Source organism: Podarcis liolepis, assembly GCF_965112155.1.
Source record: "Podarcis liolepis genome assembly, chromosome: Z".
Taxonomy (NCBI): domain Eukaryota; kingdom Metazoa; phylum Chordata; class Lepidosauria; order Squamata; family Lacertidae; genus Podarcis; species Podarcis liolepis.
In genome coordinates this window covers 35,055,321-35,070,053 of record NC_139570.1, presented here as the reverse complement: position 1 = coordinate 35,070,053, position 14,733 = coordinate 35,055,321, and the positions used below count along the sequence as shown (strand labels likewise).

The window sequence follows — 14,733 nt, the reverse complement described above, 5'->3', positions numbered from 1 at the left end:
CTTCTTTACCGATGGGAGTCTGATTATAGGCCACACTCAGGTTTTATACAAGCCAGATTGGGGTGGCCTATACTCAGCCCAAATACTATATATGTTGTTTGATTTGAAGGATACATAAGCTTGCATTTTTCCATCTTCTTTTCACGACATTGTAACTAGACCACCATTGTGCCTATTTTATCAACAGGGATCACCTGAAACAAGGAGTTAGTAGGGTTTTTTTGCCTCAGGGCGAGAGTCTAGACTGGCTGGTGATTTGAACCCAGAACTCTGAAGATCCAGTAGTATATTCTCTATTCCAGGGGTCAGCAAAACTTTTTAGCAGGGGGCCGGTCCACTGTCCCTCAGGCGTTGTGGGGGGCTGGGCTATATTTTGAAAGAAAGAAAAAATGAACAAATTCCTATGCCCCACAAAAAACCCAGAGATGCATTTTAAATAAAAGGACGCATTCTACTCATGTAAAAGCACACTGATTCCCGGACCGTCCGCAGGACGGATTGAGAAGGCGATTGGGCCAGATCTGGCCCCCAGGCCTTAGTTTGCCTACCCAGGCTCTATTCTCTTCTAGATATTGTTGGACTCCGACTCCCTGCAGCTCCAGTCACTATGACCAATGGTTAGGGATGATGGGAGTTGTAGTCCAACATCTGAAGGGTCCCAGATTCTTCATCTCTGGTCTATGCACTGGGTTCCTGTTGATCTTTCAAGGAATCACAATATTCTGCAATATATTTCAGTAGTCACTGCTCTGTCCAGATCAGTGTCCTTTGAACTTGGGCTCCCAGAAGTTGTAAGACTACACTTCCATCATCCACCGCTACCTTAGCTCAATGGCTAGGGATGATGGGAGATAAGAGTCCCAAAAACTAGGAGCCTCAGTTCAAAGAACACTGGTCTATGCTGTATTGAGCCCTGACATGTAGACAGTTTTGTTTTTAACCTGGGAATTGGTGAATCATAACAGCTAAGAGACTGACTTCCAAATCCGAAAATCCCCTTGGTCAAATCTCACGGAGAGCTTATTATTTCTTTATTTCATAAAATCTATATACCGCTTGATTGTTGTTGTTTTCTAAAAAAAACTTCAGCGGTTTACAAAAAAAAGGATAAAACAATAAAATTATCACTAAGAAAAATTGACAACCATAATTGTAAGTCTTTCGAGAAGTTAAAATAACAGTAGACTAGAAACAGATTAAAATTTGCAAGCCGCTCTCTCGCTCTCTCTTCAGCATCAATTTTCCCATCTGCGATATGGGCATAATCATTCTCCATTCCCTTTCAGAGTTTCCATAAAGATTTACAACAAGATAATGTGTGTGGAACATGTAAAAGCTCTATACAATCTACTTTTGGTTTTTAAAACGTGCCATAGATTCAGAAGATCAGAAAACAAAAAAAATCCCCCTGAGCCATTTGAGGCTTAATATGTTTACCTCGCTGCCCATTTAGGGAGGGGAGGGACGCACGTTTTCACCAGTTAGCGAATCATGCTGCTTCTGTGGCCATTTGACAAGGCTTGGGTGAGCTTTCCATTAGGCGCTTGGTTGCTGTAGTATCTAGAAACAGACCCAGTCGAAAAGCTCCTCACCTTGATCCCTCCCGTCCCTTAAAAAGCTATAGGCATGCTCTGTGCTGTGTGGCTTCCCATTTGCTGGATTTACAGCAAAATGATAGATAGTGTTTGGTTGGCTGGCCATTGTCTGGCCTTGTGGTAGTCTTGCCTCTAGAAACTCGTTCTTCCGTTGGCGCACGTAACGTTGGCATCCCTGTGCCTTATATCTGACGTAGACTGCTTTTTTTGTAGGCAAGCCGGTTTTCTCCCCTCTCTCGTTACCGCCACTGCCGTCTGTAAAATATGTACGAAATCCTCTCGACTTGTGTCATATGTGGCTCTGCTGAAATTCACAGGGATGCTAGCATTCTGGCTGGGTGGGTGGGGTGTTAAAAGGTCTGCCAAAATTTTATGGGGCAGGGGTGGAGTAGTGGAGTACAGGGAGGAAGCAAACAGGTGGGTTGGGATCGTGACACTCCCTGCTTCTGCAAAGAGGGCCCTGGATTGTTTCCAGCACAGGCCCATCAAAATGGCATTGCCTCCCCATGATTTCGGGGGGGTGGGATTGGTTCTTTTGTGTGTTTCGAATCAATTTGATGGTCCTTTCATGATCCACCCAGGTTCTAATTCCTGGACTGGTGGATTTGTCCTCTCTCTAAGCCTGCTCCATGCTTCTGTATCTATAGTTTTGAGGGACAGGGCCGTAGCTCGGTGAGGACTAGACTCTTACTTCATTTTAGGGGAGCCACTGTTGTGCAGTGGTAGAGTACATGCTTTGCATGCAGAAGGTCCCAGGTTCGGTCCCCAGCATCTCCAGGTAAATCTTGGAGAGGCTCCTGTCTGAAAACCAAGGGAGTCACTACTGGTCAGTGTAGACGATATTGAGCTAAATGGACCGATGATCTGACCAAGTTTAAGGCAGGTTTCTATCCTAGCTGATCCTTTTAACTGCAGGTGTCAAGGGATTGAATCTGGGACCTTCTACATGCAAAGCATGCACAACAGTGGTTCCCCTAAAAGGAAACAAGATTCTAGTCCTCGTCGTTCTGAATTAAGGGCTGATTTAAATAGGAACATAGGAAGCTGTCTTACCCAGAGCCAGACCATTGATCTGTCTACCTGCAAGTTCCAGAAATTAAACCTGGGACCTTCTGCACGCCAGGCAGCTGCTCTTCCGCTGAACTACGGCCTTCCTCTAATAACTGTAGAAGCAGAAACATTTAAAAATGCATCATGTTAGGAAGAGCTGCCCTCTGAAAAGGTGTATATTAGGGGAGTTTGCTTTCCCAAAACCATATATTAGGAGAAATTTGCAGACTAATTTTCTCGAGGACATTTTTTTAAAATTGCAAACGAGTCTAGAATTGTGGAGCATTGAACTTAAGTTTGGAAAAACGAGAAACAAAGATATCCTAAAATTCACCAATTTGTCCATCCTTACTTGAGACACTTCCCTGTGCTCCCACTCCACCCTCTGATAACGCACTTAGAATCATAGAATTGGAAGGGACCTCAAGTGTCATCTAGTCCAACTCTCCAATGCAGGAATTGCTTAGCAATCCACTCCAGAATAAGAGGCAAACACTTTTAGAAACGGGCAATAGACGTTTCCCTTGTTCTCAGCAAAACAGCTAAAAGCAATATGTAGTCACTTTTTCACTGTGCACAGCCAAAAGTCAAGCACTTAAAAAATAAAAAATAAAAATTACTTATCCGAGCCTGCAGACAAAACAGCAGACCGTTGGTAATGTTTCTTACCCAGCTCTCGTGAACTTTTGCACAGATGTGCGACAAACGCAGTGTCCCATTTTCACAAGCCGTGCGAGGAGCGTGTGTGACTGTGTGTATAGACGTGCATCATTTGATTATAACGTTGGAACAGGTCGAAGTTCCACTCCTTCTGATATACCTTTGTGTTTTTTCCCCCTCTTTCTCTTTCTCCTCTACTTCTCCGTTCTTACATGAAGCTTTCTCTCAAGCTGGTAAGCACAACCGCAGCAAATGTTCTTTCGCGTCTGTGTTTTGCAATCACAATTTTTTGTCCGCGTCAGTTGCAGCCCATCTTGAGCGAGCGCCCCTGAAATTAACTCAGATTTTCTGTTGTCTCTTTTCTGTGTGTGTTTTTTTTGTTGTTTTGCTTTGATATTTTATCAGATAACTCTGAATATGCAGGTCTGGAATCTAATGGAGGTGATCCGATTTTAATGCTTATACTGAGCTGCTAAAAAATAATAACTCTTTAATTTTAGTAGTTTAGTACTTTAATTATTAGGTGTGCGGTTTTAAAAAATGCAATCTGAGGTTGTAAAAATGTAGTAGGATTTTTTTTAAAAAAACTTTTCATTGGGTTATCAAAATAGAATGATTTTCAGTGTAACAAGCAATCACATAGCATTATAATTATTTATCTATGATGAAATCAAATGAAGTAAAGATGATTCCTTCTTTGATCTGTTGCTGCATCTGATATAATGCATGAAATATTCATTTATCCTTGGTTGCAAAGATATTTGGTATCAGTCAAAGTAAAAAAAAGAAAGTGTTGGTGGTTCAGTAAATTACAGACAAGAACCCAGATAATTCAAATGGTGTAGAGTGTGTGTGTGTGTGTGTGTGTGTGTGTGTGTGTGTATTTTTGTGTGTGTGAAAGAGAGAGATCTCACACTTTCTATGTCAAGCCACAAAGATCCTAAGGTGGAAAGTCTAGATCAATGGATCCCAAACTTTTTCATCCCTCCTCCTTTGGTTCCATGCCCTCATTCCCATGCCCCCTACCCTATAAAAAGCATTATTCAGAATAGTGGTTGGCACAACGTACAATAATAATTAATTGCACATTTATTCAAAATCCAGTTAAAACTGTTTGGTTTAATTAATTCAACACAGCAGATGAACTTTTTTCAATGATACCAGCTTTTCAAAGTCTAGTAATCATTTAGCAAGGGTCTTAGGTACAACACTTATTTAATTAAGGTATTTCACTTTTCAGTAAATTCTTAACACGATGGGTGGGCTTGATGAAGTGATACCAGTTTCCCAATGTCTGGTTGCAAGTCGCTTAGCAGGAGTCTTAAATCACCAGCTCCAGCTGCCCCTTCTGCCCCTTTGCCTCTTCACATTCCCTAGATAATCCCACTGTTCCCCCAACCAGGGGCAGTACTGCACACCTCGGGAACCACTGGTCTAGATTCAAGAACACGCAGCACATATGGATCCTGATCCCAGCGTGTATTTCTAGCCCCCAGGCCATTGTGTGGGGAATGGTCAGCCAGCCCTGATACTGAATTTTTTGGGATCCTTGTCTGTTCTTCACTGAGATCAGCTTCAACCACTGCTCTGATAATTTCAGTGACTGGCAACAAAGCATTTCTGTATCTGGGTGTTGATATTCATTGGTCAGTGGCAAACTACGTTTTTCAGCCTTTACACAATCGTACCTCAGAACAACTAACGCCTTGTAATCAAACCCCCATCGATCCCAACTAAAAACGTTAACTCCATTTAATTTCAAAACTAGTAGTGATAGTGGAATGAAGTTTCTTACAGATATTAATCTGAAATCCTGAATCAGATAACAAAGGGTGGGGCTTGCTTCAAGATACGGTGCTGGAGAACACATAAGCTTGAGGAATACAAAGGTTTTGATCACCATACTATTTATGAGGTTGTTCATTGGATTTTATGCCCTGGTTTTAACCTTGTTCACGACCTTTTCAGCTTGGCCAGAGTCTGGACATTTAATAATATTAATTGGAATAAAGGCATCTTAGTGGATTAATCCCATGAGCTTTAGTTGCCAATAAATTTGTCTCAACTGAAACTGGTATGATTAAGCAATTAAGCAATTAAATTTGCTTATGAATGAAACTGATGGAGTATTGCCAGCTATGCATTACTTAGAGCAGACCCACTAAAATGAATGGAGCTGAGTTTGCCGTGTTTATTAATTTCAGTGGGTTTACTCTGAGTAGAACTAAAATAGGATATGAACCAATAGTTCTGATGCAAAGAATGCTTCCCTGGTCCATGCGTCTGCCATCGATGGCATCACCTCAGAAGAGGCAGCCACTGCTGATTGCCTCTCAAGAAGCTGATTAGTCTCTCTCTACTCTCTCTAGTATTATTTTCTTTCTCTCTGTCCTTTTAATAGCAAACTCAAGTGGTGAGGGATGACAGGACGGGAGCCAAAACAGGCCTTCAGGTGGCTCAGGGGAATCCCCTAGTGTCTCCATACGCACCCTCCAAAAAAAGAAGGAACAAAAATCTTTTAAAACTATATTGTCCTGGATTATCTCTGGATAGACAGGCAAATTAGTCGAAAAGGAGCTGGTGGATTATTTACAGCTAAATAAAAGTACATCCAAACGAACTGGGAGTTATAATCCAAAACATCCAGAGGCTGCCAGGCTGAGGAAGGCAAAAGCAAGTATGTAAAATCAAGAGGTGTTATCACCCCCCTCACACCCCTCCAAGAGGCATTCCTACAGGTCAGGGGCCTGCTCCAGTCCAGCAGAAGGACTGGAGAATGGGGTGGCACAGGGGCAGTGAGAGGCACGGCTTGCAAGGAGTAGCGTGGGCCAGTTGGAGACGACCATAGGGCCAGAGATTCGGCCCACGCACCAGAGATTCCTCACCCTTCGCGTGCACCGTGGGGAACAATGCCCCTGTCACACCGCCTTCATTCTCTGAAAGAAACAACAACAATTGTCTGCCTCCAGCCAGAGGCAGGGCTAAGTGGGCTGTTGTTCTGATGCCAAACTAGAGCAGCGCCTCATCATGAGAGGGTTTCTGTTTTCTTGCCCTAAACAGAACCACCATTTAAATCAATTTCAGGCTAGGCTATAGCAAGAACGTGCCTGATCACTTCCATCCTTGACGAAACCCTTGCAAGGGGCTGTCCTTCACCCCTTAGACTAGTGAGGACCCTCTGGGTCTCCAAAAACTGGGATATTCCTTGATGGGCCAAAATTTACAGACCTCTCTTTCTCCCTCTCCCCCCACCCCACCTTGCTCCCTCCTCTTTGACTGCTTACTCTGGCATGTCTAGGGTGGCGGACCAGAGGACTTCAGCAATCTGCCCCCTGAGCAAAGAAGAAAGAAGCTGCAGCAAAAGGTGGACGAGCTGAACAGGGACATCCAAAAGGAAATGGATCAAAGGTATGTTTGGCAGGAACACGGAAAGAAGAACTTGTGGCTCAGTGGCACTTGGTTTACAATCAGGAGGTCCCAGGAGAATGTGCAGAGGACTGTCCTTGAATCTCCCATTTCTTGGACCCCAGAGCAGGGGAATAAAACAGTTTCAGCCCTGGAGTGGTTCACTTGGCAAGCAAGAGGCATCTGGCAGGGCCGTGGCTGTCTGGGCAGCTTGGTCTTCTGTTCCAGGAACTTCCCTTCTTCAGATGCCCATCCTGCACCCTGGTCACTAGCACACACTCTGTAGAAATGTGCAAGCAGGATTTCTGCCCCCGAGCAAGCTGGGAGATTTCAGAAAGGTGCCAGAAAGCCAGGCCAGTCACTATCATTTGCCCTAACCTACCTCACTAGGTTGTTGAAGGAAAGGGACCAGCCAAATGCATCTCTGATTCTGCTTTGCATTCAGAAGATCCTGGGTTAAATCTCCAGCGGCATCTCCAGGTATGCCCGGGAATGTCCCCTTCATGAAAACTTGGAGAGCCTCAGCTACCAGTCAGTGTAGACAATGCTGAGCTGGATAGACCACCAATGATATACAGTGGTGCCCCACAAGATGAATGCTTCGCAAGACGGAAAACTCACTAGACGAAAGAGTTTTCCGTTTTGGAGGTGCTTCGCAAAACGAATCTCCTATGGGCTTGCTTCACAAGACGAAAATGTCTTGCGAATTCCTGCGGGTTTTTTTTCCTCCCCCCCCCCTTTTCTAAGCCGCTAAGCCGCTTATCAGCTGATCCAATAAGCCGCTAAAAGCCGCTAATAGCGCTAATCCGCTAATCTTTCAATGGCCTTGCTTCGCAAGACGAAAAAACCGCTAGATGAAGAGAATCACAGAACGGATTCTTTTCGTCTTGCGAGGCACCACTGTAAGTCGAAATATATTAAAAAATAAAAAAATTGTCCAGTAGCACCTTAGAGAACAACTAAGTTTGTTCTTGATATAAGCTTTTGTGTGCATGCACACTTCTTCAGATACCATGTACACCATGCACCATCCACGTACACCATGCACATGAAAGCTTATACCCAGAACAAACTTAGTTGGTCTCTAAGGTGCTACTGGACAATTTTTTTATTTTTTATATATATTTCGACTGCGTCAGACCAACACGGCTACCTACCTGAATCGGTATAAGTCAACTTCCTGTGTTCCTGTTTCTTTGAGCCTTTTATTCAGAACCATGAGGACTAGCATCTATCTTTATTTTTAAGAGAAAGGGCCATAATTCAGTGATCAGAGCACCTGTTGTGAAGAGGAATATAAGATAGGAAACTACCTGCTAGCGAAGATGTATCTTTGGGGGCATATCTTGAGCAGACTGGATCTCGCAACACCTCATGATCCTAGCTTTTGGTAGTGGGGGAGTGTGCAATTTAATTATTTACTTACATGCTATTTTTATTGCATTTCCATCCCACATTTTTCTCCAAGGAGTTCAAGGTGGCCTACATGGTTCTCTCCCTCCTCATTTAATCCCCACAACAACCCTGTGAGGTGGGCTAGGCTGAGAGGCAGTAACTATAACCCAAGGTCACCCAGTGAGCTTCATGGCCAAGTGGGGGCAGGATTTGAACCCTGGTCTTCCAGGTCCTACTCTGACACTCTCTTAATCACTACATCACCCTAGCTCTCATGCAGATAAGCTCTTTAAATTTTTGTTTTTTGAGGGGGGGCGCACTCTAGCCTCCCAGTCCCTGATATGCTTTCCTTGTTCCTTGCAGAGATGCCTTAACGAAAATGAAAGACGTCTACATCAAGAACCCGCAGATGGGAGACGCAGCCAGTGTGGATCTCAAGCTGGCCGAGCTGGCCCAGAACCTGGAGAAGCTGCGTCTGGAAGCCCAGAAATTCGAGGTATGGGAAACAGCTTCTAATTTGAAGACAGCAAAGGGAACAATGATACTTTGCGACAGCGATGGGAAAACCTGTGACCCCCGAACGTTGCTGAACTACATCTCCCATCATCCCTGGACCATTGGGCTATGCTGGCTGCAGGGGCTGATGAGAGATGGAGTCCAAGAAATGTATAGGGGCAACCAGACCCCTGACCCAAGAAGAAGCATCCTCCTCTCTCATAATGGATTGCCTCGTTAGGGACTGGCATTCTTTCACCCCTTGCATTCCCATCTCTTGAAGTGGGGAACCATGATCCAAGAAGAGGGATCTCCACTGGAGAAAGGGCCCTAGCTCAGTGGCTAGAGCATCTGTCTGAAACACTGGAGAGTCAATGTGGACAGTACTGAGCTAGAAGCACAAATGGTCTGACTGAGTATAAGGCAGTTTGCTTTGTTCCTGTGTTATTAGGAAGAGTTTTTAATTCAGCTGCCTGCCAAACCAGCATGCCAAGGAACAGTTCACTGTCAGGAAGCCTGTTTGAAGCTGCCTGTTTCTAGTTGGTGCTTGGATTCAAACTGCACCTGTAGACAGGCATTTGCAAATGGAAAGCTTTGGGGTGTCTGCATAAGGAAAATGTCCATTCACAAGTGTCCAAACTGCTCTTGCAAATGGCAAAGCAGTGCTTGCTGTCAGTCCCAGCCACTTGGCCAATGAGTGAGGTCAGAATCCAGCCTAGATGCTACCATCAAAAAGGCCACGTCCCCCTTCAATCTCTGACCTGCCCTGTTAGAAGAAGATCTTAACTATCAGGCTTTCTTTAAAAAACAAAACAAAACATGTTTTATATTAACTTTTCAAATTTTACAAATTATTTTAAACAACCACCAGAACAAATCTCTTACTTCTGTTGACTTCCCATCCACCCACAATGTTCTTTTCTTACCTTATAAAGCAGCTATATTACTTACATTTTACCCTTAACTGAGTGCCAGGAATATGTAGGATAAGCTGGCCCCAACCCTTTGTGGACTGAGATTTAGTTTCACTCCTTTCCCACCACAGGGCTGGCTAGCTGAGGTAGAAGGCCGGTTGCCTGCACGTACTGAGCCAGCACGCCGCCAAAGCGGGATGTATGAGCCTCAGAACACCTTGACTGTCAACAACTGCGCCCAGGATCGCGAGAGGTACAGTATCTGTATTACACGGTGTCTGTTCAGCAACCTTGGGCTGCCATTTTTGCTCGAGACCCTCTCAGGTTACTTCTGTGCTAGGAATTCGTACCTGCACTACCCTCGAATCCCTCAAATCTCAAAAGACACCTAAACACTCATCTCATGAACAATTGCTTGCTTTTATGTGCAGGGAGAATCCAGGCGCGATTTCTGCCATTTCCCACACAGCTAGACTGGGGTAGAGGCTCTGCCTGTCCATTTAGAGAGCCAATGGCCACCAGGCTAGCTAGACCACTAAACTGAGCTGATGGTGTGAACCAGCCATGCCGGTTCACTATGAAAAACATACCATCCCTTCCTTTCTGCCCCTCCATTTCTCACACACAAATTAGGTGTCCCAGACTAGGGGTAAGAGAGCCTATTGGAGGAGAATGGCAGCCAGCCCTAATGGCTATGCTCTGCCTCCGTGGTTGGAGCCAGTGGTCCTTCTGAATACCAGTAGTTGGAAGGCATAGGAAGGAAGAGTCCTCTTGCCTTCAGGTTCTGCTTGTGGGTTTCCCTTTGTGGCATCTGGCTGGCCACTGTGAGAATAGGATGCTGGATTCGGTCGGCCACTGGCCTGGTGCAGCACAGCTCTTCTGCTGTTCTGCCTCCCCTGCTTCCAGATACCAGGTGCTGGAACCCCAGGAGGGGAGAGTGCTGCTCTTGTGCTCAAATCCTGCTTGCTGGTTTCCCACAGGCACCTGGTTGGCCGCTGCTGTGAGAACAGGGTGCTTGGCTAGATAGGCCAGCGGTCTGATCCAGCAAGCGCTCCTTATGTTCTTATGGGTTAGTAGGACAGAGTAGCCCTGTGTGTGCTTTAACTCGTGTGTAGGGCAACGCGCCCTGTTCACGGCATCAAGCCAGCTTCCTTCAACAACTGCACTTCTACCAGTTATCAAGCAGACATGATCTTGAGCACAGCAGCTCACTCTCACAGCTCCCAGGAAAACTTCCCAGCAGCTAGTGGCCCTTGGAGGAGAACTCCGGGCCTCTTTTTCTCCCCCCATACACCCTGCCCTGAATCTGTTGCCCAAGCAAGACAATTACCTTCCCTCTCTGGCTTCTGCTACTGCTGCTTTAGCCAGTGCTGGTTCTCACTACACAGCTCCCCCCTCTGGCTCTAGATGGGAAAGCAGCAGCAGAGTGCAAGAGCTTCTTGGCCAATTTTTATATGAGGGATGGATGGACAAATAAATCTGTCATTACCAGCCTTCCCAAGTTTTTCACTCCTCAACTATTTCTGGATTATTTTTTTAAAAAGAAAAAAAGCTCTTTGTAAATTGGATCGGTATTTTCTTGGGGATTTTTAAAATAAATCATATTGTTGCTTGCCATTTCGACTAGTATACGTGTTTTTTTGCAAGTGATTTTCCCTGGTGAAATACATTTTTGTGTGTTTCTTTTATCTGCTCTGCTAAATGATGTACCTGCAAAATACGATTTAGGAAATGTCAATCACACACGTGACAGAGCATCAGCCTTACATGTGGAAAGTCCTGGAAGCATCAATCCCCAGAAGGATCCCCATGAAGAACAGGGGAGAGACTCTTTCCTGAAACCATGGAGAACTGCTGCCAATCAGTGTCAGGCAGCACAGAGCCAGATGGAGCAATAGTCTCACTCAGTGCAAGGCAGCTTCCAATACAATTCGACCTTTTATTCTGAACTATGAGGACTAGAATCTTGCCTCGCTGTAGCTCAGCGGTAGTGCAACTGCTTTGCATGCAAATGTTCCAGGTTCAGTCCCTGGGATCTTCAGATACACCCGGGGATTACTTTGGGCTGAAATCTGAAGAGCCACTGCTAGTCCGTGTCAAACAATCCTGAGATGGATGGGCCTGCGCCGTCCTTCTTGGTGTAAGGCAACTTCCGAGACTGCTATATAATGACGCTGGCAGACCAGCGTCACCTCCTCCCTCCCTCCCTGGCCCTCCAAGCCTGTCGCTATAGTTGCTGTGTTTCTTTTCCTGTGTTGAGCAGTCCAGATGGCAGTTACACAGAGGAGCCGAGCCAGGAAAGTGAGGTGAAAGTGCCGGCACCGGAGTTTGACGATGAGTTTGACGATGAGGAACCACTTCCCACGATCGGGACGTGCAAAGCTCTGTATACCTTTGAAGGTACGTCCCAGATCCCTCAGGGCCAGGTGCAGATTGTGGCCAAGGGGTCCCACTGTGGCCAGGTGCAGTTCCAGAATGTGGCCAAGGGGTCGCACCGTGGCACGTGCAAACAGACAGGAGGGGGAACCCAGGGGCCACCACCCATACCTTTATATTTGGGGATCTTTGGCACATACACAGCAGCCCCCAAGTCATCCCCATCCTCCTTTTATACACATGTGCCATTGCAAAAAGGCTTCCAGGTGCTTCATAGGAAGTGTGGTGTAGTATTTAGAGCGTTGGATTAGGACCTGGGAGACCAGGGTTCAAAACCCCACTTGGCCATGAAGCTTGCTGGATGACCTTGGGTGGCTCACTGCCCCACCTTACAGGGCTGTTGTGGGGATTAAATGAGGAGGGAGCGGACCATGTGTGCCACCTTGAGCTCCTTGGAAGGAAGGGTGGGATAGAAATGAAATAGATGGTAGATAAATAAATAAATGATGTGGGTGCTTTTATCGTTTTAAAGAAAAGAAAGAGAGAGAGAGAGAGAGAGAGAGAGAGAGAGATCCGCGGGAAACACTAGTCCTAATCTGTCAGGGGTTTTGCTTTGTTTTTTTTATCCCCTGTCTCTCAGGTCAGAACGAAGGGACGATCTCAGTCTCTGAAGGAGAAACGCTGTTCGTCATCGAGGAGGACAAAGGCGATGGCTGGACGCGGATCCGGAGGAACGAGGACGAGGAAGGTTACGTCCCAACCTCCTACGTCGAAGTCTTTTTGGAAAAGAATGCCAAAGGTGCAATGACTTACATTTAGCTCGCCTGCCTGGGTCGCTTTCTTTGCTTCCGCAGGGGCGCTTTTCCTCCGCTGCTGTGACGAAAGCCTTTTTGCACCAGGAAAGTGCATTACTCCCTATTCCGAAAGGAGCAGACTTGTGCTTCTCCAAGAACTATGAAAGCTTGGTCAGATGAGAGGGTGTCACAGGGAGAGAGGGGGGGGAGAGAGAAAAAGTATGGGTATAATTGAGGGATATGCCCCCCCTCAAAACTTTCCTTTCCTGACACAAGAGTTGAAATTGCTCAGAGTTTCGCTCCCTCGAGGCACAGAATGCACGGCTAATTATAGCAGACAGTCCCTTGCACTTCTACTTGAGAGTATGCATCATTGTCTGTTTATTGGGGCTTACTCCCTAGTAGGCATGATTAGGGTTGCGGCCTTAATGAATATTTCCGTTCATATCTTCTGCAAGTAGGAAAGTGACATTTGTTTGTTGATTTCATAATACCGTCTTGGACACAATTGACGTACAACTTGTAGGCTCTCATCTAAGCTAGCAAAATGTGGCCTATTAAGCCTTTTTCTTTTCTAAAATTTTTTTGCTTTGGGGGGAGAAGCCTTAGATTCAAGGTCATACATCTTCTGTTCACCTTGCAATCCTGCCATTCAAGTGTGCAGCATCTGAGGATCTCACTTTTTCCTTTTTTTGAGACACAGTTTCTAGCCCTCGTGAGCACGGGGGATGCATTTGAAAGCAAGGGAATGGTGTCTTAGGAGAAATGCAGAAGCAGATTGCTGCTGCTAGACAGAGGGGTGGTGGGATGGGGCAAGGGGCTGGACCCCTTCCCTTCTCCACCACTAGCAAAGGTAGGAAAAATTGTGAGCTTCGCTGGCTCTTTCTCTGGGAGCTGCTTTTCACCCCACCACAAGAGCACTTAGCTCAGAGATAAGGAAAAATGATCTGCCCTAGCAGCAGAATTGTGAATATAAAGTCCGAACGTAGGGTTGTTGCTGTTTTCATTGTTCAACACACACACAAAGATGTGTGTCTTTCTTTAATGCACACCATGGTGACCCGGATGTGTGTTTTTATTTTATTTTATTATTTTATTTTTGTGTTGCTGTTGAAAATCATGGGGTTTCTCAGAAGCTTTTACAGCAGTTCCCAAATGGTAAGACTATTTCCTGCCTCCCAGGAAGACAAGCTTGCTAAGCGATCTTCCCTTGAAGCTTGTAAGAGGACGCCAACCTGTCTTTTCGGTAGAGGGGGTGGCAAGGCCTGGAAAGTCTTGCTGGTGCTCTGTGTGAAAGGGATGTGTGCCTGAGGAATCTTCTACGGCATGTAGCGTTCCACCTGTCATTGGGTTCCTCACACACACTCACCAAATGGAAGAAGGTCCCTGAAGGCAAAGATCCTGAACCCACACCAATCCCCGTAAGTTTGGCTCTGTGTACCCGCAGAAATGGGCACCAGGCAACAGCTTCCTCTGCCACCTCAGCTTCCACTGTTTTGAAATCAGACGTTAGCTTCTAGCCCTTAAGACTGCAGAGGAAATAGTCAGCAGGAGGAGAGATTTGTTTTGTTTTTTTAAAATAATATTTATTACTTTTCCAACAATTTAAACACTACAAAAAAGAAAAAAAATACAATACAATACCAAAACACTACATAACACTTAACACATTAAACTAACAAAACAAAACAAAAAACACATCAAACAACATCAAACAATTTCAATATCTTATCTTTCATTAACTTATTTCAACGACCTCCTCACACCTCCCTTTTTGTATTCCACTTCTGTTAATTGTTTCCGCAATTCCTTTCCATCTTCCTCTGTTTCCTATCCTATAATTATCTTAACACATTCTAACCTTATTTTTTCCTTTAATACTCTATTAATTTTATACCTAGTTCCTTACAACATTTCTACTAAAGCCATATAACTTCATTCCAACATTTTTCTAACATTCATTAATTTTACAATATTTCTGTAGATAGTCTTTAAACTTTTTCCAGTCTTCTTCCACCGACTCTTCTCCCTAGTCTCGGATTCTGCCAG

General features: G+C 45.2%; 2 protein-coding genes across 16 annotated transcripts in view; one reads left to right on the top strand and one right to left on the bottom strand.

Annotated features, from left to right (window-relative positions):
• The window catches only part of USP20 (ubiquitin specific peptidase 20), a 76,361-nt gene that overhangs the window by 10,885 nt on the left and 50,743 nt on the right, over window positions 1-14,733 (bottom strand). The window lies entirely within an intron of this gene.
• FNBP1 (formin binding protein 1) overlaps window positions 1-14,733 on the top strand; it is a 122,185-nt gene that overhangs the window by 97,478 nt on the left and 9,974 nt on the right. For 5 of the 15 annotated variants that reach the window (XR_014521373.1, XR_014521375.1, XR_014521377.1 and 2 more), the window contains 5 exons: window positions 6,604-6,713; window positions 8,469-8,601; window positions 9,646-9,767; window positions 11,778-11,914; window positions 12,531-12,689. Coding sequence is in view for 6 of the 15 variants with exons in the window: in XM_083485136.1 (XP_083341262.1) it covers window positions 6,604-6,713; window positions 8,469-8,601; window positions 9,646-9,767; window positions 11,778-11,914; window positions 12,531-12,689 (661 nt within the window). In the remaining 9 variants the exon portion in view is untranslated. Of the gene's footprint in view, window positions 1-3,523; window positions 3,539-3,710; window positions 3,747-6,603; window positions 6,714-8,468; window positions 8,602-9,645; window positions 9,768-11,774; window positions 11,915-12,530; window positions 14,253-14,733 lie in introns of all 15 variants that reach the window. The other 10 variants (XR_014521374.1, XR_014521376.1, XM_083485132.1 and 7 more) reach the window with 6 other exon arrangements.